This window comes from Eubalaena glacialis, chromosome 18 (assembly GCF_028564815.1).
Source record: "Eubalaena glacialis isolate mEubGla1 chromosome 18, mEubGla1.1.hap2.+ XY, whole genome shotgun sequence".
Taxonomy (NCBI): domain Eukaryota; kingdom Metazoa; phylum Chordata; class Mammalia; order Artiodactyla; family Balaenidae; genus Eubalaena; species Eubalaena glacialis.
In genome coordinates, this window is record NC_083733.1 from 14,997,719 (window position 1) to 15,024,072 (window position 26,354).

Sequence of the window (26,354 nt, forward strand, 5' to 3'; positions counted from 1 at the left end):
TAGTTGTGGCGCACTGGCCTAGCCGCTCCGTGGCATGTGGGATCCTCCCGGACCAGGTCTCTAACCCGTGTCCCCTGCATTGGCAGGTGGACTCTCAACCACTGCGCCACCAGGGAAGCCCAAGGTAGGAATTATTATTATTTAACTTCAGTTCAGTTAAGGAAACTTTTAAATTTCATTTAAAATTTTAATTCTTGGGTAGGTAGCCAGAAAATGGAATATTCTCAACCAATCAGAAGGTTTTTAGTCAGTGTAAGAATGCAAGCTGGAATAAGCACTGGCTTTTGTACTTAACAGTAATTCTTGATGAGTTTAGACTGAGGGATACAAAGATGGCTTTATTATGCCACTTTAAAGTTGATGTAGTTGACATTTTCAACATGAAAATAGCTAGCAGGTAAAGTATTAGGAGAGAGCCTCCAGTGAAATTCCTTGGCTTCATCAAATAATAATGTGTAATACTGGGCATCTTGTTTCATCTCCTTGAGCTGCAAATAAAATGGGATCATAATAATGCTATTCTTAAAACCTTCATGAGTCCTAGAAATGTCTCTGAGGTGTTGTGATTCAGGGTTATAGTCAAATAAGGTAAAAATTATTAAATAAGGAATTAGTTTATTTTTGCTCTCACCTAAACTTGTTCTGGAGCTACAAGACTTTTTCTTTAATCATGGATTTTTTTTCAGCGTCACTTTTTATTTCTACTTTTCTGGTCTACTCATGGATTTATGCAATTATTTTGCCATTTTAAGTATATTAACTTTCCCTTGAAATATCCTCTGGTTTATATTTATTGGCTCTTACCAAGACCCTGTTAGGGCTTTTCATTACAACAGTATTGGTAGGGTAATTTAAAGAACTCCGTTTAAAAATTTATTATGATATAATTCACTTACCATGAAATTCACCCTTTTTTTTTTAAAGCACTTTTATTTATTTATTTATTTATTTATTTATTTATTTTTGGCTGTGTTGGGTCTTCGTTTCTGTGCGAGGGCTTTTCTCTAGTTGTGGCAAGTGGGGGCCACTCTTCATCACGGTGCGCAGGCCTCTCACTATCGCGGCCTCTCTTGTTGCGGAGCACAGGCTCCAGACGCACAGGCTCAGTAGTTGTGGCTCACGGGCCTAGTTGCTCCGCGGCATGTGGGATCTTCCCAGACCAGGGCTCGAACCCGTGTCCCCTGCATTGGCAGGCGGATTCTCAACCACTGCGCCACCAGGGAAGCCCAAAATTCACCCTTTTGAAGTGTATAACTCATTGGGTTTTTTTTTTCGTTTTTTTTGTTTGTTTGTTTGTTTTTATAAATTTACTTATTTTTATTTTTGGCTGCATTGGGTCTTCGTTACTGCACGTGGGCTTTCTCTGGTTGCGGCAAGCGGGGGCTGCTCTTTGTTGTGGTGCGCGGGCTTCTCACTGTGGTGGCTTCTTGTTGCAGAGCACAGGCTCTAGGTGCCCAGCCTTCAGTAGTTGTGGCACGTGGGCTCAGTAGTTGTGGCTCACGGGCTCCAGAGTGCAGGCTCAGTAGTTGTGGCACACGGGCTTAGTTGCTCCGTGGCATGTGGGATCTTCCCGGACCAGGGCTCGAACCTGTGTACCCTGCACTGGCAGGCGGATTCCTAACCACTGTGCCACCAGGGAAGCCCCTCATTGGTTTTTAGTACAATATATTCACAAGGTTGTGCAACATCACAAGTATCTAATTCCAAAACATTTTTATCACCTTGAAAAGAAACCCCATACCCATTAGCAGTCACTCCCCATTCTTCCTCCTTCCAGCCCCTGGCAATCACTAATCTTTCTGTCTCTATGCATTTACCTGTTCTGAACATTTCACATAAATGAAATCATACAATATGGGGCCTTTGTGTCTGGCTCCTTTCACTTAGCATGATGTTTTCAAGGTTCATGAATGTTGCAGTGTGTGTATCAGTACTTCATTCCTTTTTATGGCCAAATAATATTCCATTGTACGGATATACCACATTTTACTTCCATTCACCAGTTGATGGATATTTCTGTTGTTTCCACTTTTTGGCTCTTCTGAATAATGTTGCTGTGAACATTTGTGTACAATTTTTGTGTGATTATGTTTTCAGTTCTCTCAAGTATACACCTAGGAGTGGAATTGTTGGTTCATATGGTAACTCTGTGTTTAACATTTTGAGGAACTGTCAAACTTTTGCCCAAAGAGCCTGCATCATTTTATATTCCTACCAGCAATGTATGAGAGTTCCAGTTTCTCCACATCCTGTGCTACACTTGTTATTGTTTGTCTTTTTTATTATAGATATTGTAGTGGGTGTGAAGTGATATCTCACTGTGGATTTGATTTGCATTTCCCTGATGACTAAGGATGTTGAACATCTTCTCGTGTGCTTATTAGTGACCATTTGGAGAATGTCTATACAAATCCTTTGTCCATTTTTGAATTATTGTTGTTTTATAGGTGTTGTTTTTTTAAAATATTCTGGATACTAGACTGTTATAGCACATATGATTTGCAAAAATTTTCTTCTATTCTGTAGGCTGTATTTTCACTTTCTTGATAGTGTCCTTTGAAGCACCAAAGTTTTTATATATTTTTTTCTTTGGTTGCTTGTGATTTAGGTGTCATATCTAAGAAACCATCTCCTAGTCCACAGTCATGAAGATTTACACCTATATTTTCTTCTAAGAGTTTTATAGTTTTAGCTCTTATATTTTACTCCTTGATTAATTTTGAGTTAATTTTTGTATAGGTATTAGGCAGGGAAGTTCAAATTTATTCTTTTGCATGCAGATATCCAGTTTTCTCAGTACTGTTCGTTGAAAGTCTATTCTTTCACCATTGAACTGTCTTGTTATCCCTGTTCAAAAGCAAGTGACCATAAATATATTGGTTTATTTCTAGATTCTGAGTTCTATTTTATTGACCTGTATGTGTATCCTTATGCCAGATTCGTATGGTCTTGATAGGAACCTCATATTTTAAGGAGATAGTTTAAACTTTTGAGTTTATATTTAGAATCTAGACTTATAAGTTTTCATTTCTTTGAATTCATTTAAGGAAAAATTACGTTTACTAGGATGATTGCAATCATGATAAATGTCATGAAAAAAATCTGATTTGAGAACTCTCTTTTGATCTGATATGTGAACCCATATCAGATCAAAATCACAGTTTATAACTGTGATTTAATGCATTTTTCTTTTTATTTGTTGATAAATTCAACATACACAAATTGAAGGTAAATCCAGGATGCAAATTATTATGGAAATATGGACATATGAAAATTATATCATGTCAAGTCTCAAGATCTGGGTTCAAGATCTGATCCTGGCACTTATTGCTGTTGATCTTGGATTGCTCACTTTACAGCTCTAAGCTTCACTTTCTTCCTGTAAAAACTAATAGACATTTCTGACCTACAGCTGCTTCACAGGAATGTTGTGAGCCTCAGACTGAGGTCATGTGCTTGTAGTTGCCCTGTAAATTGCAAAATGCCATGGAGATATTTAATATTTGTATATAGCCCTAATTATTGATGTTAATAAGTTCTCTGAGGAATCATTTCATAGGTGCTCTAAAAAATGCTCTTGATTTTTTTCTAGGCCTTAGGAAGATATCCAGAGCAGTTTCTATTTCGTTTTATAATTTCTAGCCTAAAAGCTTTCTGAGACTTTCCCCTTTCTAAATGTTAGTACTTTAAAAAAAAAAAAAAAAAGGCAAATTACTCAATGCCCATCATCTTTCCCTTCTCTCTCACACAATGTGTAGTACTTTCTTCTATTGCAGGAGTCAGCTAACTTTTTCTGTAAAGGGTCCAATAGCAAATATTTGGCCCTTTACAAATAGGCTTTGTGGGCAATATAAGGGTTCTGTCACATGTTCTTCCCTTTTTTGGTTTTGTTTCTTTACAACCTGTTAACAATGTAAAAAAAAAACATTCTCATCTGAAAGGGCTGTACAAAAACAGGCCTGACTAATTTTGTCCTACAGACTTGTAAGACTCTTATATTATTGGGTTTAAGCATTATATCAGGTTTTCCTTACAGCCACTAGTTATAATTGCGTACATAAAAAAGGGTTACTTGTTAGTTAACCAAAGAATGTTTTGTGTTAATTTTTATCCTAAGAGCAAAACAGGATTTTCAAGTGAAACAGTGTGAGTCAGTTTGTTTCTTTGGATTATGTTTAGCTCTGATTGAAACTGGTCTGTTCAGCCAGGGATAGAGATACTGTTTTGAATAATTGGCTGGTTGTGGTACAATTCACATTGATATATTATCGGATCTAAATAACTAGATGGGAAAAGACACAGGTGATGATTGCTGAATCCAAGAAACTACTGAGTTGGAAGCAATTTTTCTAAATGAATCATGTCATTTTTAGCAAGACATGGACTCAGTGACACTTTTCACTCATCTTTACTTTCATGGTTTGTTCAAGGGTGCAATAATGTCAAGGATTCCAAAAGTTATCTAAACACACTGTGTTACTGAGGGCATGGGGAGATAGAAACTCTCATATATTGGTGGTGGTGGTGTAAAACAATACTTCCTCGTTGTAGGGTGATTTGGCAACATCTATCAGCATTAAAGATATACCTACCCTTTCACCAGTTCTTCTGCTTCTGGGAATTTGTACCCAATTCGTACAATCCATATAGGCAAATATCTAGTCATTGCAGCATTGTTTATATAGGCAAAATATTGGAAATAACCTAAATGCCATCAATAGAGCAGTACTTTAAAACTATGGTACACATATACAATGGAATATTATGCAGCTCTTTAAAAGAATGAGAATTATTGATAACTACTGATAAGGAACAGTCTCCGAGATATGTATCTTAAAGCAAGTTATAGTACTAGACAAGTTACAGTATACGGTCAGCCTTCCATATCCGACATTTCTACATCCATGGATTCAATCAACCTCAGATTGAAACCACTGGGAAGGAAAATTCCAGAAAGTTCCAAAAAGCAAAAATTGAATTTTCTGCTCACTGGCAACTATTTACATAGCATTTACGTTGTATTGGGATGATTTGAAGTATACTGGAGAATGTGCATAGGTTATATGCAAATACTACAGCATTTTATGCAAGGGACTTGAGATTTTGGTATCCTTGGGGGATCCTGGAACCAATCCCTTGCTGATACTGAGAGACAACTGTAGTATGTATAGTATGCTACTATATGTGTAAAAAAAAGGCATATTTATACATATAGTTTCACATGCAGATAATATCACTGGAAGGATTTCGATAGCATTAAACATTGTCAGACACTGTTCTAAGAGTTTTTCATAATTAACACATTTAATCCTCCTAACAACTTTATTAAGGTAGGTGATATTATTCCCATTTTACAAATGAAGAAACTGAAGCACAGAGAGATTAAGTAACTTGCTCAAAGGCACAAGAATCTGGTAGCAATGGTTATTTTACTTCTAGAGCAAGGGACTGAAGGACTAAGGGTCTGAGGAAGGAGACTTAATTTTCATTGTACATCTTTTTCAGTTGTGTGTGTGTGTGTTTTGCCATATTTATGTCCTACTTTAAAAATTATTTTTAAAAGTTTATCTGCACCATTAGGAAAATGGGCAAAAGACTATCATGAGTGCTATTGACAAGAGAGTCAATCTTACTAATTTTCAAAGATATGCAAATCTTACTAATTTTGAAAGATATACAAATTAAAATAACTGCTTAGTTTCAAAAGGATTAGAAAGGTTGATAATGCCTGCAGTTGGGGAGTATGAGGAGCTGGACACTAGGAGGATAAAGTCATAGAACCTTCTGGGAGAGAAGTCCGGTGATGGGTTTTGCTAGTTTGCATGTGGTGCCATAACAAAGTCTCCAAATAAAGTCACATTCTGAGACACTGGGGGTTAGAACTTCAACGCATGTATCTGTGGGGTACAATTCAACCCATAAATAACATGGTTATCAAAATTTCATACATGCATACTCCCTAAACTTGCAATACCACTTATGGGAATCTGTCCTTAAGAAATAATCTGAAAATATGCACAGATATTCTTAGAAGGATATTCACAATGGCGTATTACAGAATATATTGGAATCTACCTAAATATCAATAAAAGATTGGCTAAATAATGATATACCTTCTTCCATTGTTAAAGATAATGTGGATCTATATTTATTGACATAAAAAGATACGCAGAATATATAAAGTATAAAAAGCAGGTTTACTGAACAGAGTGTATATTATCCTATTTGTGTTAAATTTTAAATAAATAAAATTTTGGAATAATATATTCTAAAAATTAATAATGGCATGGGGAGTGTTACATAGGCTTTTCTTTCATTATACTCTACATATATATATTCTCAAATTAGTAAAAACAATAAACATTTTTCTCTCCTCAAAAAACAAAAAGAAGGTATTGAACTCAGTCCCTTTTATTTTGCTTTTAAACTCAATGCAGAACAGAATCAGAATATACTTAACTGCTGGGATCTTGGCTTAGTCTGGTAGTTTCTGGGGGAAAACTACCACTTCCCATTGAGATATATAATAGCCTAGTATGCACACACACACTTTTTGTTTTCTGAACTATATGAAAGTAAGTTGCAGACATCATGATCCTTCAGTTCTACACAGTTCAGCATGCATCTTCTAAGAATAAGAGCATTCTCCTACTCAACTATATTATTACACCAATGAAAATTAACAATAATTCCATAGTATCTAATATCTAGTACACATTCAAATTTCCCAAGTTGTTCCCCCAAATATCTATTTTTTCTAATCAGGATCCAGTTGAATTTCATTTGGTTATTATATCTCTCTTTTAATGTAGAGCCAGTTTTCTTGTAGAAGATTCCACATTTTGCATTGAATTATTAGTATATATACTGTTTATTTAATTCTCCCCCATGACATAGACTTAATTTGAAATTTTTTACTGTGAATATTTTTTTTATTGTGGTAAAATACACATAATATAAAAGCTACCATTTTAATAATTTTTAGTTGTACAGTTCAGTGGCATTAAGTACATTCACACTGTTATGTAACCATCATCACCACCCATCACCGGAACATTTTCCATCTTCCCAAACTAAAATTCTGTACCCGTTAAACAATAACTCCCCACTCTCCCTTCCCCCAGCCCCCCTGGCAACCACCATTCTACTTTCTGTCTCTGAATTTGACCTCTAAGTATCTCGTAGAACTGGAATCCTGCGGTACATGTGTTTTGGTGACTGGTTTATTTCACTTACCATAATGTCTTCAATGTTCATCCACATTGTAGCATGTGTCAGAATTTCCTTCATTTTATTACTATCTTTTTAAAATTTTATTTTATTTATTTTTGGCTGCGTTGGATCTTCGTTGCTGCACGTGGGCTTTCTCTAGTTGTGGCGAGTGGGGGCTACTCTTTGTTGTGGTGAACGGGCTTCTTATTGCGGTGGCTTCTCTTTTTGCAGAGTGCAGGCTCTAGGCGCGCGGGCTTCAGTAGTTGTGGCATGTGGGCTCAGTAGTTGTGTCTCACAGGCTCTAGATCGCAGGCTCAGTAGTTGTAGCACACAGGCTTAGTTGCTCTGCGACATGTGGGATCTTCCCGGACCAGGGTTCGAACCCGTGTCCCCTGCATTGGCAGGCGGATTCTTAACCACTGCACCACTGGGGAAGTTCCCTGACTATGAACATTTTAAAACATACTTATGAAAACTATAAAACACTGATAAAGGAAATTAAAGATGATTCAAAGAAATGGAAAGATATCCCGTGCTCTTGGATTGGAAGAATCAATTCTATTAAAATGGCCATATTACCTAAAGCAATCTATAGATTTAATGTAATCCCCATCAAAATACCCAGGACATTTTTCACAGAAATAGAACAAATAATCCTAAAATTTATGTGGAACCACAAAAGACCCTGAATTGCCAAAGCAATCCTGAGAAAAAAGAACAAAGCTGGATAACCCTCCCAGACCTTAGACTATACTACAAAGCTACAATAATCAAAACAGCATGGTATTGGCACAAAAACAGACACATAGATCAAGGGAAGAGAATAGAGAGCCCAGAAACAAACCCACGCACCTATGGTTAATTAATCTTCGACAAAGGAGGCAAGAATATACAATGGAGAAAAGACAGTCTCTTCAACAAGTGGTACTGGGAAAACTGGACAGCTACCTGTAAAAGAATGAAATTAGAACATTCTCTAACACCATACACAAAAATATGAGGTATCCACCATACAATAAATGAGGTATCACCTCATACCTGTCAGATTAAAGAGGGACTACTCTGGTGGTCCAGTGGTGGGGAGTCTGCCTTCCAATGCAGGGGACGCAGGTTCAAATCCTGGTTGGGGAACTAGGATCCCACATGCCACGAGGCAACTAAGCCCGCGCGCCACAACTACTGAGCTTGCGCACCTCAATGAGACAGCCCACGTGTCAGAAACTACAGAACCCACGTGCTCTGGAGCCCGTGTGCCACAACTAGAGAGAGAAAACCCGCATTCCACAACTAGAGAGAAGCCCATGCACTGCAACAAAGAGCCCATGTGCCACAACTAAGACCCGACGCAGCCAAATAAATAAAAAAATTAATTAATTAAAACAAAACCAAAATGGATTAAAGAGGTAAATATAAGGCCAGATACTATAAAACTCCTAGAGGAAAACATAGGCAGAACATAAATCTTTGACATAAATCGCAGCAATATTTTCTTAGATCAGTCTCCCAAGGCAAAAGAAATAAAAGCCAAAAGAAATAAATGGGACCTAATTAAGCTTAAAACCTTTTGCATAGCAAAGGAAACCATCAACAAAACAAAAAGACAACCTATGGAATGGGAGAAAATACTTGCAAATGATGCGACTGGCAAGAGGTTAATATCCAAAACATACCAACAGCTCACACAACTCAATATCAAAACAAAAAAACCCAACCCCCCCCCCTAAAAAAACAACCCAATCAAAACATGGGCAGAAGACTTGAATAGTCATTTTTCTAAAGAAGACAAACAGATGGCTAACAGGCACATGAAAAAATGCTCAACATCGCTAATTATCAGAGAAATGCAAATCACTGAGGTATCACCTCATACCTGTCAGAATGGCTATCATCAAAAAGTCTACAAACAATAAATGTCAGACAGGATGTGGAGAAAAGGGAACCCTCCTGCACTGTTGGTGGGAAGGTAAATTGGTGCAGCCACTATGGAAAACACTATGAAGCTTCCTTGAAAAACTAAAAATAGAACTACCATATAATCCAGCTATCCAGAGAAAATGAAACACTAATTCGAAAAGATACTTGCACCCCAATGTTCACAGCAGTACTATTTACAATAGCCAAGACATGGAAGCAACCGTAGTGCCAATCAACAGACAACTGGATTAAGAAGATGTGAAGACTTCCCTGGTGGTCCAGTGGTTAAGACTCCGTGCTTCTGGGGACTTCTCTGGTGGTCCAGTGGTTAGGAATCTGCCTTCCAATGCAGGGGATGTGGATCTGATCTCTGGTGGGTGAACTAGGATCCCACATGCCGCAACTACTGAGCACACGAGCCACAACTAGAGAGAGAAGCCTGCGCGCCTCAATGAAGATCCTGCATGGTGCAACTAAGACCTGACACAGCCAAAAAAAAAAAAAGACTCCGTGCTTCCACTGCAGGGAGTGCAGGTTCAATCCCTGGTCAGGGAACTAAGATCCCACATGCCTCACGGCGCAGCCAAAAAAAAAGAGATGTGACACACACACACACACTCACACACACAGGAATATCATTCAGCTATAAAAAGGATGAAATATTGCAGCAATGTGGATGGACCTGGAGAGTATTATGCTTAGTGAAATAAGTCAGAGAAAAACAAATACCATATGATATCACTTATAAGTGGAATATAAAAAATAATACAAATGAATGTATATACAAATCAGAAGCAGAGTCACAGATGTAGAAAACAAACTTATGGTTACCAGAGGGGAGAGGGACGGGGCGGGGCAGGGGGTGGGACAAATTAGGGATATGGGATTAACAGATACAAACTACTAGCACAGGGAATTATACCCAATATCTTGTAATAACCTATAATGGAATATTACCTGCAAAAAAACACCTGAATTGCTATGTTGTACACCGAAAACTAACACAATATTGTAAATCAACTATACTTCAATTAAAAAAAAATTTTTTTTCCTTTTTAACTAACTGGTTATGCTGAAATAAAGTCAGTAAAGGTAAAAAAAATACTTAAATATAGAGAAGATAGTACAATAATAACTGTCATCCAATTCAATATTTATCAAAATTTTTGCCCCTACCTACAATATGCATTTCTTTTTTTTTTTTTAATTAATTTATTTATTTTTGGCTGCGTTGGGTCTTCATTGCAGCACACGGGCTTTCTCTAGTTGTGGCATGTGGTGGTGGGGGGCTACTTTTCGTTGTGGTGCCCGAGCTCCTCGTTGCGGTGGCTTCTCTTGTTGCAGAGTACGGGCTCTAGGTGCACAGGCTTCAGTAGTTGTGGCACGCGGGCTCAGTAGTTGTGGCGCACGGGCTTAGTTGCTCCGTGGCATGCGGGCTCTTCCCGGACCAGGGCTCGAACCCGTGTCCCCTAGCGTTGGCAGGCGGATTCTTAACCACTGTGCCACCAGGGAAGTCCCTCCCAGTATGCATTTCTTAAACAATTTAAAAAGGACCTCTTCTTGGGCTTCCCTGGTGGCGCAATGTGTCAGAAGCCCTGCTCTGTTTCTGGATGGTGCATCCTTCTCTGGTGGCCTCAGTTGTTTTTCTTCTGTGCACCTAGAGCCCGTACTCTGCAACAAGAGAAGCCACCGCAACGAGAAGCCCGGGCACCACAACGAAAAGTAGCCTCCCCCCCACCACATGCCACAACTAGAGAAAGCCCGTGTGCTGCAATGAAGACCCAACGCAGCCAAAAATAAATAAATAAACAAAATAAATTTATATATAAAAAAAGGACCTCTTCTTACAAAATCTCAGTGCTATTTTCATGCTTAAGAAAGTAACAATTCTTTGGTTAGTTGGTACCATATAATACCTGGTCCATCATCTAATTTTCCCAATTGTCTAAAATAATATCTTTATAAAAGACTATAGGGGGACTTCCCTTGCGGTCCAGTGGTTAAGACTCCGAGCTCCCAACGCAGGGGACACGGGTTTCTTCCCTGGTGGGGGAACTAAGATCCCGCTTGCCGCTAGGTGCGGCCAAAAAAAAAAAACAAAAAAAACTATAAATTGGTTTGAATCAGTATCTAAACAAGGTCCACACAGGTAACATTTGGTTGTTGTGTTTCTAAGGCTCTTTAAATTCGAGCAATTTGCTCTCTTTTTTTTAAGATGCTATTACTTTATTGCAAAATGGACTCAATTCATATATGCCCGCATTTACCAAAAAAAAAAAATCCACCACATATTAAATGAAAAAAGTACAGTGTATTTTGAGGTTCTGAAAGCTGGTTTTAATTTAGAAATACTGCAAGTGGTTATACAGACACATTATTTCTAAATCCATATGATCCTCTTATGGATACACGTAGCTCCATCCTTGTCATATGACCACATCACAATTTAGCAAACCACAATTTTGGTCTTGGTAGATGCAGCCTGTACAGCAGGGGGTAGGATTACCTCCTTCTGGAAGCCAAGAGCTCAGGAATCCCCTTCCAACGTTAAGCAGAGAGAATGGTTTTCAAGTTGAAAGATAACTAAATGAAAAAGTTTCCTCGGAATCCAGAGATAAAGTAAATTCCCAGACAATGTGGTGCTGAGGAAACATCTTAAATAAGTAATACTGTAGATATTCTGATTGCAAGAGCAATCACACTTGGTTTCAAAGCGGGGCAGGAGTATTCAGAGTGGTTAGGAGAGAGGGTGGGTGGCCTAAGGGAAGAGTGCTTAGAGTCGGATAAAGAGCGTTGTGTTGCCAGAGGAGGGTGGAATCCTGCTCAGCAGGTCATTTGATGAAAGAAACCGAAACGCAGGAGGAAAGCCTCCATGGCGAGTGGAGTCGAGCGAGGGACGAGAGCAAATCTCAGAGAGTAACTCAGGGTGTTTGGGAGGCGGTGCTGAAGCCGGTTTTTCCAGAGACTGGAACAACGCTAACATGGCACTGGGCGCGGATTCGGAAAACAAGCCTCCTCCGCCAGCCTCCCTGCGCCCGGGTCAACACCAGCAAAATTCAAGGAGCGCCCCAGCAGATGACTCTGGCGACGTGACGTGTATTCCGCTGCCGTCCATGCCTCCGCCGCTGGAAGTAGTCCCCGGCCGCGCTAGCTCCGAAGGGAGCTGGGCGGGGGAGCCCGGACGCCCTCGGGGCGTGAGTCCCGAGCGGAGGGCGCGCAGCCAATCCCTGGAAAGAGGGCGTGGCTAGCTCGGCCCCGCGGATCCCTCCGCCCTGCCCATTGTGCTGAGGCCTAGTTAGCCGCCATTTTGGATGCTGCGGTTTCATCCCCAGGTCTGTCTCTTCCGTTTTCAGGTCCGGATTCGGTCAGGTGAGTGTGGCTTCTTCAGCGTCAAGGATCTTTGTTTTCCTCCTCACACTGCGCTCCGGATTTAGAAGTCCCTAGCCCGGGATTCAGAGGACCCTGAGGTGGCAGGTGAGGAGAAAGAGAAGGATCCTGGATGTGAGGGTCAGGCTGGAGGTCGGGCCGGAAGGGCTGCGGCGCGGAAGGCCGCCCAAGGCCGGGCCCGGAAGGCCGCCCAAGGCCGGGCCCGGGGGCGTGGCAGGGTCGCGGGCAACTTGGAGACCGTTGGTCCCGAATACTTGACGCCGCCAAACTTTCTTGTTGTCCTCCCTGCTCCGAGGCGTCACTTCCCCGGGGCGGAAACGCCGCGGCTTGGGCTTCGGCACCCGACAGGGACAGAGCCGGGCCGGCGCTCTCGGAGACTCCCTTACCCAGTCCCTTCTGGCCCAGGGAGACTTCGGTAAGGTTGTGTCCTCGGTGCCTGCGGGAGTCTGTGAGCCTCCGAGCCCGGCAGTTTCCCCCCGGGCAGGGCGGCCTCCTGGGAAGGTACCTGGGGGCCCCGGAAGAAACTGAGTTTTTCTTCAGCGGAAACAAAAAGCGACCTCTGACCCCCTTTCGGAGACCCTTGCCTGTCTGCTGAGCAATCTTGTGAGGAGCCTGTAGCCCTGTCCTTGCCCCCTTCCTCTTCTGTTCTCATTGCTCCTCTTGCGCGGTGCTGGAGGTGAGAGGACTTGAAACTCGACCTGCATAAAGTTTTACCGGGATCGGGACCGAAGAGCGTCCGGTTTAATGATTAGGTAATAGGAGAGACAGCCACTTCCACTCTCTGAAGTAGTAAGATTGAAATTAAGAGCTGGTCATAGTTTTTCTATTATGCTTGCGTATTCATTATTTTTTAACTTTTTATTATGAACATTGCAAACAGACAAAGGTAAAGACTAATGAAATCCCTCCTAATCCAGCTTCAACAACGATCAGTTCATGTCCAATCTTGTTTCGTTTATACCCCCGTTGTGTATTTATTTAATAAAGTAATGGTTGATATATATATGTTTCTTCCACCTCCCCCCTTCCCCCCTTTGACTCCTTTACCTACGGAGAAATTTCCACGGGAAATTCTGTTTTTACAGCTTCCTTAGAACCTCATCTTCTGGGATAGGAGGACTTAGTAATATCCTTTTATTAGAGGATAAAAGATTGTTTTGAAACCTCAATGTTAGTATTACTTTTTTTTTTAAATTTATTTTTGGCTGTTGGGTCTTCGTTGCTGTATGCGGGCTTTCTCTAGTTGCAGCGAGCAGGGGCTACTCTTCATTGTGGTGCGCGGGCTTCTCATTGCGGTGGCTTCTCGTTGCGGAGGCTTCTCGTTGCGGAGCACGGGCTCTAGGTGCATGGGCTTCAGTAGTTGTGGCACTTGGGCTCAGTACTTGTGGCTCGCGGGCTCTAGAGCGCAGGTTCAGTAGCTGTGGCGCACGGGCTTAGTTGCTCCGCGGCATGTGGGATCTTCCTGGACCAGGGTTCAAACCCGTGTCCCCTGCATTGGCAGGCGGATTCTTTTTTTTTTTTTTTTTTTTTTTTTGTGAGAAGTAATATTTATTGCAAGAGGTTAGAAGGGAGTGGAAACAAGTAAGCAGTCTTAAAACTTGTTGGAAGCAAGACACAGTTTTTTTGAGGAAAAAACAACAAAGAAAGAAGTAATTAAACAAGATGGTATCTAGACAAAGGCACAGCATTCCACAACTGCTTCATACTCTGTGCACAGTAGATCCTCAGAGAGGAGAGACATTAAGCAAAATAAGGCTTATATTAGAAGCTGCATATAATACCACTGATATTATTCTGTCTTACAACAAAAGGCTCTAGAAAAATCCCTCTGGAGGAAAAAAGTGCAACACAAAACCTGTATAACAAAGGAAAGCAAAAGTAGAAATAAAGACCCAACTATCCCTCTGAAATCTCTCACGGGAATACACTCAGTGCAAATACAGTATTTCAAACTCAGCAAAATAAGTTTTTGACTGGAGTAAGACCTTTCAGGTTAAAGATGTATTCTGCAAGAAGAGTTCACCTAAAGCTTGAGAGCTAGAGCAAAAAGAGACTTGCAGTCAGTAACTGAGTGGATGAAATGCCTAATTTTTCACTAGGTCATAATAATCCCCTTTGGGAAGAAGTGCTTTATCTTGAAACTGATTATTCCACTTTTTGTTACATGGTTCATGCTTTTAAGCTGTAGTTGTCTCAAACTTGCTTGATACAGAATTTTGTTATGTCAGATAATAGTAGGCTGTCAAAAGAGAACCATTTAAGCTGTTTTTGTAAGAAGCGTGTTGCTGAGCTGCCTTACAGTCTTTTTACATCAACCATATAAAACTGAGCTTATCTGATCATGTATTAACCCTTCTCAAATAAAGTCATATGAGAGGAATTGTTTTTAAAAGAGGCTTTCAAACTAGTCCTTCAGGCATTTTTTAAAATCTTCATATAAAAGTCCACTGTATACATAAGAACAAACATTTTTCCTTTAAAAACAAAATCTCATTTTTAAGCCAAAATAAATTACAACTTGCTGAAATACCTTTTTTAATGGCTCAGTGCTTATTTCAGATATATGGAGCTGTATTTTTTGCACATTTTGAAAATTAGAGATACTGAGACAAAGTAGTTAACTCTACAATTAGATGATGATACAACCCTGGCTCAGGGAACAGATTAAGCTTTAAGTCTTCAAGAATAAAAATACCGACACAGATCATCTCATCTATATAGTCTTATACTATGTACATATTAACAATCTATTCAATGAAAAAAAAAAGGACAGAAATTTCATAAAACTATTTCAAAACTCAGAGCATAAAAGTGTAAAGAAACAAAACATTTAATGTACAATCTATTCCATTTGGCAATGTGTAAATTATATTGAGAGATAAAAACTTGTCTACAAATAGAATATAACAAAAGGAAAATGTGATTTGAGAAGTGATCTCAGGTCCATAGCTCTTCAGTTCTTCCAAATTTATAGATCAGAGTGCTAAAAAATATAAGGGCATTTTGAAAAAACACAGCTAGTCCTGGATAAACATCAGTATTTTGGGTAACATATGCACCAAAAAGAATCCACATAGAAGCAATAAGTGACCCAAACATCAACATGAAACCAATGAAGAGCCAAACTCGAGCACCTGTTCTTCCTAAACAGCCGCTTTCATAGCTGTCACCTCTCACCTGAGCATTGGACACGGCATTTATCATGAAGAAAGCCAATGTGGAAAACACACCACATGTGTGAAAAGCATGGTTCAGCTGTTCTGGCTTAGGATACACCACAGCTGCATCAATCATTATACACCAACCTGTAAAAAACAATATACCTGCTACTACAGAAGCCACTGCATTTCTTCTCTCACTCCAGTCGATACATTCACATTCTGGCCAACGGAAATTATCTAGGAAGCCTGACATTTTCACCACTTAAGCATGGACTTTTCATTAAATACTATATTCCGGCTTCCCCGACGCCCAAGCCGACACCAGGCGCGCGCTCAGAGGAGGATGCGGCTCACCCGCGGCCGAGCCGGGGTCCACGGCTCCACCTCAGTCCCCGGGAGCCGGGAGCAGTCGGCGGGCCGGCAGGCGGATTCTTAACCACAGCGCCACCAGGGAAGCCCAGTATTACATTTTAAAGCCACCCAGTTTCTCAAGTTTTCTCATTTTTAAGGTAGTGTTATTGTTCTGTCCAAATTGTTTTCCTTCTCCCTCTCTTCGTGTGCCTCTGGCTTCTCAGTGATAGGAGTTCCAGAATCCCCAACTCTAGTCTACTTAGTTTAAGCTCTCATTCCTTTAAAATCAGAATCAAGTCCCAATGATGTGTAGTCTCTTTTGACTTAAAAATAAAACTAGAAAAGAGTGTAGTCTAATGAAGTAATTTAAAATACAGGAAAAGTAGTATGCACATGAATACTAATTTAAGCATTATTTTATATGGCAAATATAAAAAGGTTGGGGAATTAATTAAAAATGATTACTCAGTGTGGTATTAGGCGGCCATTAAAATAAGGTTCTAAAGGCTGTAGCAGATAATGCTGTTAAGTGATAAAAGGATTCACTAGTGATCAGAGTCCATCATTACAACTTTGTAAAAATATGCCTTAAGAGAAACTCTTGGTAAAAGTATGCCCAAAGAATTTTTTAATGTTACTTTTATTGAGAAACAAGATAAAAATCCTTTTATAATGCCTACATATTTCGGTATTTATAGCTCCTTCCAGAAAATCTTGATGGTCTCTGAATTCTGAAGCCTGTACTTTTCTTGTGAGTTGTACATGATGCTACTAGTTTTGTGGTCCTTTATTTTATTAGATTTTCAATCTTGATTAGTTTGGTCACTGGAGATTTGATTATAGTGTGAAAATACGTAAACTTGGCATTCTGTAAATGAAATGGTTTTAAGAATTGGGCTATATTATCTTGGAAATGCCTTCTAGCTTGCTTGTACTTTTATGTCACATCTTCATGTCTGCAATACCTAAATCATACCTAAATCTGTTTACATCACTTATTTTATAAGAAAGAAGTATTCAGGATAAATAAAATAATACATGTCAAATACAGAAGTTTTCCTATGTACTACAAAATATCATTCTATCCACTGTTGACTCTGTTGCCTCCCTTCACAGCTTGGTTCTTTTGGAGCTACAGGACTCTAAAGTTGGTTTCTTAGGACATGAGGGTCTGTTTTGCTATTTCTAGCTAAAGTTTTCAGGATTAGTGCCTCTGGGCAGCTTCACTAATTTGGGTAGCTGTTCTGAGCTGCAGCAGTCTTTCCCTTCTCCCCCCAAGTAACATGAGGAATGAGCCAATCCATGGTTTTACATTTTCCCTTATTCACGATGGAGAGATTATCCAGTTTTAAAAGGCTCCTGGAGCTGAGTGATAAAAGAGGGACTAGATCAGTTTGTTGTTCCAATGTTAAGGTCTGGGGTAAAGTGAGGGATCGGAAAGAGCCAAGAAGGGAACATGAGGTTGCTGACTAGTGTGTGACATAATGGTGTTACACTAATAAATATAGTAGTTAGAATACTGAGCACTAGATTTGCAATCACTGGTTCATAAACCTTTTATAAGGTTTATGTTATAGTTGTTTATATATCTTATAGTTGTTTTTGTGTCAGTTGTCCCCATTAGATTGTGAACTCCTTGAAACACCCGGGTCACATCTTACTTAAATGTTTCTTGTCTCTGTTGGCTTAGCACAGTACTTGATAGAATAGCACTCAACAAATGTTTGGTGAGTGGATGAATGACAGTAAAAATGTTGAGGCACAAAATGATCTCGGAATAACCTCTAAATCAGAAGAGAATTTTAAATTAGGTATTGGACAATATTAGTATGTGGTAATGTGTATGTGTTTGTTTTATGTGTATAAATGTTTGTATATGTATAAAACAGTAACTGTTGACCAGAATAGTTTATTAACTTTTAGGTTATTCCTAAAATTAATATTCCTAATCATGCAAGATACAAAGTTTATGGTAGTTAGCTTTGGAAACACAGGTTCAAATCCTGAAATGTGGGAATTCCCTGGAGGTCCAGTGATTAGGACTTGGCACTTTCACTGCTGGGGCCCAGGTTCCGTCCCTGGTTAGGGAACTAAGATCCCTGCAAGCTGTGCTGCATGGCCCCCCCCAAAAAATCCTGAAATGGTAATTAAATTGATCTTTTGTATTAGATAAGTTTTGGGTCTAATGATTTTTAAAATATATTGGTAATTATTTAGGACCTGTGCCCCCTGCATTGGAAGCACGGAGTCTTAACCACTGGGCAACCAGGGAAGTCCAGGAATCTAATTTCTGAAAGCTGAAAATCCTCAGAACTCAAGTTGACAAAGTGTTTTGGCAAATTATTTTCCTTTCCTTAAATCTAAAACAAAACTAGTTTCTGTAAGTTTGTGCAATTCGAAAAAAAAATGTTACTTTTAGTTAAATTTCCACTAATTAACATAATGAATGAGTGACAGCTTTGTACTAAGTACTGTAAGGCAGTGTGAGAATAACAGTGGAACCTCAGAAATAGTGTTTGCCTTGAAGAAGAGCTATACTGATTATATACAGTTGAAATCCTCCAGTGAGGTCAAAACAGTTAATCAAAAAAGTTAAAGCAGGGGAAAAAAGATACAAAGCATACCTTTAACTTTTTATTTTAACCTAAGACACATACGAAATTCCATTTAATAATGGAGCGTAACCTTTAAAAGTTGTGAATCACTGTATTGTTTAACAATCAATATTATAGCTTATATAATATTGTACATCAACTATTCAGTTTTTAAGTTTTATTTATCAGCTGATCTTTAGATTATTAGACTTCTTCTTTGAGTATGGGTCTTTTTTTTTTTTTTTTTAATTTCTAGCTGCGTTGGATCTTCGTTGTTGCGCTCGGGCCTTCTCTAGTTGGCAGCGAGCGGGGGCCACTCCTCGTTGCGGTGCGCAGGCTTCTCATTGCGGTGGCTTCTCTTGTTGCGGAGCACCGGCTCTAGGCGTGCAGGCTTCAGTAGTTGTACCACGCAAGCTCAGTAGTTGTGGCTCGCAGGCTCTAGAGCGCAGGCTCAGTAGTTGTGGTGCACAGGTCCAGTTGCTCCGCGGCATGTGGGATCTTCCCAGACCAGGGCTCGAACCCGTGTCTCCTGCATTGGCAGGTGGATTCTTAACCACTGCGTCACCAGAGAAGCCCAGAGTATGGGTCTGTTGACTAGAGTATATTTTATTTTACTTTATTTTGTTTATTTTTTGGCCACACCCCTTGGCTTGCGGGATCTCAGTTCCCCAACCAGGCATCGAACCTGGGCCACAGCAGTGAAAGTCCAGAATCCTAACCACTGGGCCACCAGGGAAGTCCCTAGAGTTTTCTTTTTTTTTTTTAAATTAATTTATTTATTTAATTTATTTTTGGCTGTGTCATGTCTTAGTTGCGGCAGGCAGGATCTTTGTTGAGGCATTTGGGATCTTTCGTTGCAGTGTGCAGGCTTCTCTCTAGTTGCGGTGTGCGGGTTTTCTCTTTTTTAGTTGTGGCCCGCAGGTTCCATAGCGCGTGGGCTCTGTAGTTTGCGGCACACAGGCTCTCTCGTTGAGGCATGTGAGCTCAGTAGTTGTGGCGCGCAGGCTTAGTTGCCCCGCGGCATGTGGGATCCTAGTTCCCCGACCAGGGATCGAACCCGCGTCCTCTGCATTGGAAGGTGGATTCTTCACCACTGGACCACCAGGGAAGTCCCCCAGAGTTTTTTTTTTAACTAATGTTTATATGGTGCTTATTGTGTACGTATGTTCTAGGCACTGTTCTAAATGCCACAATTTTTTTTTTTTTTTTTTTGGCCATACCGCAAGGCTTGCGGGATATTAGTTCCCCAACCAGGGATTGATTCCAGGCCCTCGCCAGTGAAAGCACGGAGTCCTAACCACTGGACAACCGGGGAATTCCCTAAACTCCACAGATTTTCATTTAATCCTCATACCAGCCTTTTGAGGTGTGAGGGTTCATGTAAATATTTGTGCTAATTTTCCTTAAATGTTTGACAGAGAAGCTACCTGGGCCTGGATTTTCTTCTGGAATGGTTCCTAATTTTATATTCAATTTTTGTAATGTTTAGGGGCAATTACATTTTCGATTTCTTTGTGTAAGTTTTTTTTTTTTTTTAATTGAAGTATAGTTGATTTACAGTGTTGTGTTAGCTTTGGATGTACAGCAAAGTGATTAAGTTATACATGTATATTTCTTCGTTTTCAGATTCTTTTCCATTATAGGTTATTACAAGATGTTGAATATAGTTTCTCTTTGTGTCAGTTTTGGTAAATTGCGTTTCTAACAGATTTGTCCATTTTGTCTCATGGTTGAATTTATAGGTGTAGATTAGTAATAATGTTCCCTTCTAATATTTGTAGGATCTGTAATGATATCCGTCTCTTTTCGTACTGACACTGGTAATTTGTGTCTCCTCTCTCTCTCTCTCCCTCCCCCTCTCTCCCTCCTTCCCTCATTCCTCTTTTCAAAAGAACCTGCATTTGGTTTTATTGATTTTCCTCTTTTCTGTTTCATTGGTTTTTGCCTTGTTTTTATTGTTTCCTTCTGCTTGCTTTGGGTTAGTTTTGCTCTTTTTATCGTTACTTGTGGTGGAAGCTTAGATTACTAATTTGAGACCTACCTTCTTTTTTAATATAAGTTTATTTATTTATTTATTTTCAGCTGTGTTGGGTCTTCATCTCGCTGCGCTCGGACTTTCTCTGGTTGCGGTGAGCAGGGGCTACTCTTCGTTGCCCTGCGCGGGCTTCTCATTGTGGTGGCTTCTCTTGTTGCGGAGCACGGGCTCTAGGTGCGCAGGCTTCAGTAGTTGTGGCATGCGGGCTCTAGAGTGCAGGCTCAGTAGTTGCTCCGCGGCATGTGGGATCTTCCCGGACCAGGGCTCGAACCCGTGTTCCTGCATTGGCAGGTGAATTCTTAATCACTGCACCGCCAGGGAAGTCCCGAGACTTTTCTTCTTTCCTAATGTAAACATTTAGAGTTGTGAATTTTGCCCTAAGCACTGCTTTAGCTTCAACCACAAATTTGGTGGTGTATTTTAATTTTCATTTTCTTGCAGTTTAAACCTTTAGAAATAATTTCCACTTAAAGCTTCCTCTTTAACATGGATTATTTAGAAGTAATGGTGTTTAATTTCCAAGTGTTTGGAGATTTTGTTATCTTTCTTGTTACTGATTTTTGGTTAATTTCCATTGCAGTTAAAGAATATACTTTGGGTGACTTAAGTTCTGTTTAATTTGTTAAGGTTTGTTTTGTACCTCAGGATATGGTCTATATTCATGAACGTTCCCTGTGCTTTGCTGTGTTGAGTGGAGTGTTCTATATAAATGTCAGTAAGATACAATTGGTGTTCACTTCTTCTATATCCTGATATTCTGTCTACTAGTTTGATGAATTACAGAGGGAAGTACAGTTGAAGTCTCCAACTACAATTAGGGATTTGTTTCTTTGTCCTGTCCTGTCTTCTTGTATTTTGAAGCTCCGTTGTTCCGTGAATTCACTATTAGTATTGTTACATTTTCTTGGTGAATTCACCCTTTAATGATTATATAATATTCCTTTGTATCCCTGGTTATCCTTCTTGAAGTCTACTTTGTTTAACAATATAGCCCCTTCAGCTTTTTTTTTAAGTTGAGATATAATTGATGTATAACATTTTATTAGTTTCAGGTGTACAACATGATTTGATATTTGTATGTATTGCGAAATGATCACAACAGTAAGTCTAGTTAACAGATATCTATCACCATACCGAGTTACAATTCTTTCTCTTTTGATGAGAACTTTTAAGATTTATTCTCTTGGGACTTCCCTTGCAGTCCAGTGATTAAGACTCCACGCTTCCACTGCAGGAAGCGTGGGTTCAATTCCTGGTCAGGGAACTAAGATCCCATATCCCACATGCCATGTGGCACAGCCAGAAAATTAAGAAATAAAAAAATAAAAAAGATTTATTTTCTTAGCAACTTTCAAATATGCAGTACAGTATTAACCATAGTCACTACACCACATTGTACATTACATCCCATGACTCATTTATTTTATAACTGGAAGTTTGTAACGAAATGGGTAGAGGGGGTCGAAGGGTACAACTTCCAGCTTTCTTTTGATTAGTGTTTGCGTGATCTACTTTTTTTCATCCTTTACTTTTTTTTTTTTAACATCTTTATTGGAGTATAATTGCTTTACAATGGTGTGTCAGTTTCTGCTTTATAACAAAGTGAATCAGTTATACATATACATATGTTCCCATATCTCTTCTCTCTTGCGTCTGCCTCCCTCCCACCCTCCGTATCCCACCCTTCTAGGTGGTCACAAAGCACCGAGCTGATCACCCTGTGCTATGCGGCTGCTTCCCACTAGCTATCTATTTTACATTTTGTAGTGTATATATGTCCGTGCCACTCTCTCACCCTGTCACATCTTACCCCTCCCCCTCCCCATATTCTCAAGTCCATTCTCTAGTAGGTCTGTGTCTTTATTCCCGTCTTGCCACTAGGTTCTTCATGACCTTTATTTTTTTTCCCCTTAGATTCCATATATATGTGTTAGCATACTGTATTTGTTTTTCTCTTTCTGACTTACTTCACTCTGTATGACAGACTCTAACTCCATCCACCTCACTACAAATACCTCCATTTTGTTTCTTTTTGTGGCTGAGTAATATTCCATTGTATATATGTGCCACATCTTCTTTATCCATTCATCCGATGATGGCCACTTAGGTTGCTTCCATGTCCTGGCTATTGTAAATAGAGCTGCAATGAACATTTTGGTACATGACTCTTTTTGAATTATGGTTTTCTCAGGGTATATGCCCAGTAGTGGGATTGCTGGGTCGTATGGTAGTTCTATTTTTAGTTTTTTAAGGAACCTCCATACTGTTCTCCATAGTGGCTGTATCAATTTACATTCCCACCAGCAGTGCAAGAGTGTTCCCTTTTCTCCACACCCTCTCCAGCATTTATTGTTTCTAGATTTTTTGATGATGGCCATTCTGACCGGTGTGAGATGATACCTCATTGTAGTTTTGATTTGCATTTCTCTAATGATTAATGATGTTGAGCATTCTTTCATGTGTCTGTTGGCAATCTGTATCTCTTCTTTGGAGAAATGTCTATTTAGGTCTTCTGCCCATTTTTGGATTGGGTTGTTTGTTTTTTTGTTATTGAGCTGCATGAGCTGCTTGTAAATCTTGGAGATTAATCCTTTGTCCGTTGCTTCATTTGCAAATATTTTCTCCCATTCTGAGGGTTGTCTTTTGGTCTTGTTTATGGTTTCCTTTGCTGTGCAAAAGCTTTTAAGTTTCATTAGGTCCCATTTGTTTATTTGTGTTTTTATTTCCATTTCTCTAGGAGCTGGGTCAAAAAGGATCTTGCTGTGACTTATGTCATACAGTGTTCTGCCTATGTTTTCCTCTAAGAGTTTGATAGTGTCTGGCCTTACACTTAGGTCTTTAATCCATTTTGAGTTTATTTTTGTGTATGGTGTTAGGGAGTGTTCTAATTTCATACTTTTACATGTACCTGTCCAATTTTCCCAGCACCACTTATTGAAGAGGCTGTCTTTTCTCCACTGTATATGCTTGCCTCCTTTATCAAAGATAAGGTGACCATATGTGCGTGGGCTTATCTCTGGGCTTTCTATCCTGTTCCATTGATCTATATTTCTGTTTTTGTGCCAGTACCAAACTGTTTTGATTACTGTAGCTTTGTAATATAGTCTGAAGTCAGGGAGCCTGATTCCTCCAGCTCCATTTTTCGTTCTCAAGATTGCTTTGGCTATTCGGGGTCTTTTGTGTTTCCATACAAATTGTGAAATTTTTTGTTCTAGTTCTGTGAAAAATGCCAGTGGTAGTTTGATAGGGATTGCATTGAATCTGTAGATTGCTTTGGGTAGCAGAGTCATTTTCACAATGTTGATTCTTCCAATCCAAGAACATGGTATATCTCTCCATCTATTTGTATCATCTTTAATTTCTTTCATCAGTGTCTTATAATTTTCTGCATACAGGTCTTTTGTCTCCTTAGGTAGGTTTATTCCTAGATATTTTATTCTTTTTGTTGCAATGGTAAATGGGAGTGTTTTCTTAATTTCACTTTCAGATTTTTCATCATTAGTGTATAGAAATGCAAGAGATTTCTGTGCATTAATTTTGTATCCGGCTACTTTACCAAATTCATTGATTAGCTCTAGTAGTTTTCTGGTAGCATTTTTAGGATTCTGTATGTATAGTATCATGTCATCTGCAAACAGTGACAGCTTTACTTCTTCTTTTCCGATTTGGATTCCTTTTATTTCTTTTTCTTCTCTGATTGCTGTGGCTAACACTTCCAAAACTATGTTGAATAATAGTGGTGAGAGTGGGCAACCTTGTCTTGTTCCTGATCTTAGTGGAAGTGGTTTCAGTTTTTCACCATTGAGGACAATGTTGGCTGCGGGTTTGTCATATATGGCCTTTATTATGTTGAGGAAAGTTCCCTCTATGCCTACTTTCTGCAGGGCTTTTATCATAAATGGGTGTTGAATTTTGTTGAAAGCTTTCTCTGCATCTATTGAGATGATCATATGGTTTTTCTCCTTCAATTTGTTAATATGGTGTATCACGTTGATTGATTTGCGTGTATTGAAGAATCCTTGCATTCCTGGAATAAACCCCACTTGATCATGGTGTATGATCCTTTTAATGTGCTGTTGGATTCTGTTTGCTAGTATTTTGTTGAGGATTTTTGCATCTATGTTCATCAGTGATATTGGCCTGTAGTTTTCTTTGTGACATCTTTATCTGGTTTTGGTATCAGGATGATGGTGGCCTCGTAGAATGAGTTGGGGAGTGTTCCTCCCTCTGCAATATTTTGAAAGAGTTTGAGAAGGATAGGTGTTAGCTCTTCTCTAAATGTTTGATAGAATTCGCCTGTGAAGCCATCTGGTCCTGGGCTTTTGTGTGTTGGAAGATTTTTAATGACAGTCTCAATTTCAGTGCTTGTGATTGGTCTGTTCATATTTTCTATTTCTTCCTGGTTCAGTCTCGGCAGGTTGTGCATTTCTAAGAATTTGTCCGTTTCTTCCAGGTTGTCCATTTTATTGGCATAGAGTTGCTTGTAGTAATCTCTCATGATCGTTTGTATTTCTGCAGTGTCAGTCGTTACTTTTCCTTTTTAATTTCTAATTCTATTGATTTGAGTCTTCTCCCTTTTTCTCTTGATGAGTCTGGCTAATGGTTTATCAACTTTGTTTATCTTCTCAAAGAACCAGCTTTTAGTTTTATTGATCTTTGCTATTGTTTCCTTCATTTCTTTTTCATTTATTTTTGATCTGATCTTTATGATTTCTTTCCTTCTGCTAGCTTTGGGGTTTTTTTGTTCTTCTGTCTCTAATTGCTTTAGGTGCAAGGTTAGGTTGTTTATTCGAGATGTTTCCTGTTTCTTGATGTAGGCTTGTATTGCTATAAACTTCCCTCTTAGAACTGCTTTTGCTGCATCCTATAGGTTTTGGGTCGTCGTGTCTCCATTGTCATTTGTTTCTAGGTATTTTTTGATTTCCCCTTTGGTTTCTTCAGTGATCACTTCGTTATTAAGTAGTGTATTGTGTAGCCTCCATGTGTTTGTATTTTTTACAGATGTTTTCCTGTAATTGATATCTAGTCTCATAACGTTGTGGTCAGAAAAGATACTTGATACGATTTCAGTTTTCTTAAATTTACGAAGGCTTGATTTGTGACCCAAGATATGATCTATCCTGGAGGATGTTCCATGAGTACTTGAGAAAAATGTGTGTTCTGTTGTTTTTGGGTGGAATGTCCAAATATCAATTAAATCCGTCTTGTTTAATGTATAATTTTTTTTAAAGTTTATTTATTTATTTTTATTTTTGGCTGTGTTGGGTCTTTGTTTCTGTGCAAGGGCTTTCTCCAGTTGCGGCAAGCAGGGGCCACTCTTCATCGCGATGCATGGGCCTCTCACTGTCGCGGCCTCTCCCGTTGTGGAGCACAGGCTCCAGATGCGCAGGCTCAGTAGTTGTGGCTCATGGGCTTAGTTGCTCCGTGGCATGTGGGATCTTCCCAGACCAGGGCTCGAACCCGTGTCCCCTGCATTGGCAGGCGGATTCCTAACCACTGCGCCACCAGGGAAGCCCTAATGTATCATTTAAAGCTTGTGTTTCCTTATTTATTTTCATTTTGGATGATCTGTCCATTGGTGAAAGTGGGGTGTTAAAGTCCCCTACTATGATTGTGTTACTGTCAATTTCCCCTTTTATGGCTGTTAGTATTTGTCTTATGTTTTGAGGTCCTCCTATGTTGGGTGCATAAATATTTACA

At 39.5% G+C, this 26,354-nt stretch overlaps 2 protein-coding genes across 4 annotated transcripts in view; one reads left to right on the forward strand and one right to left on the reverse strand.

The window, feature by feature from the left end:
• The first annotated feature begins 12,419 nt into the window (after positions 1-12,419).
• Positions 12,420-26,354, forward strand: part of IST1 (IST1 factor associated with ESCRT-III) — a 37,785-nt gene continuing 23,850 nt past the window's right edge. Inside the window, exon 1 of one of the 3 annotated variants that reach the window (XM_061174430.1) lies at positions 12,420-12,495. The gene's annotated coding sequence lies outside the window, so the exon portion shown is untranslated. Of the gene's footprint in view, positions 12,601-26,354 lie in introns of all 3 variants that reach the window. The other 2 variants (XM_061174431.1, XM_061174429.1) reach the window with 2 other exon arrangements.
• On the reverse strand, positions 15,328-16,061 carry LOC133078378 (transmembrane protein 50B-like). The gene has a single exon (XM_061173400.1). The coding sequence runs from the start codon at positions 15,925-15,927 to the stop codon at positions 15,451-15,453; it is 477 nt and encodes a 158-aa protein (XP_061029383.1). The 5' UTR covers positions 15,928-16,061; the 3' UTR covers positions 15,328-15,450.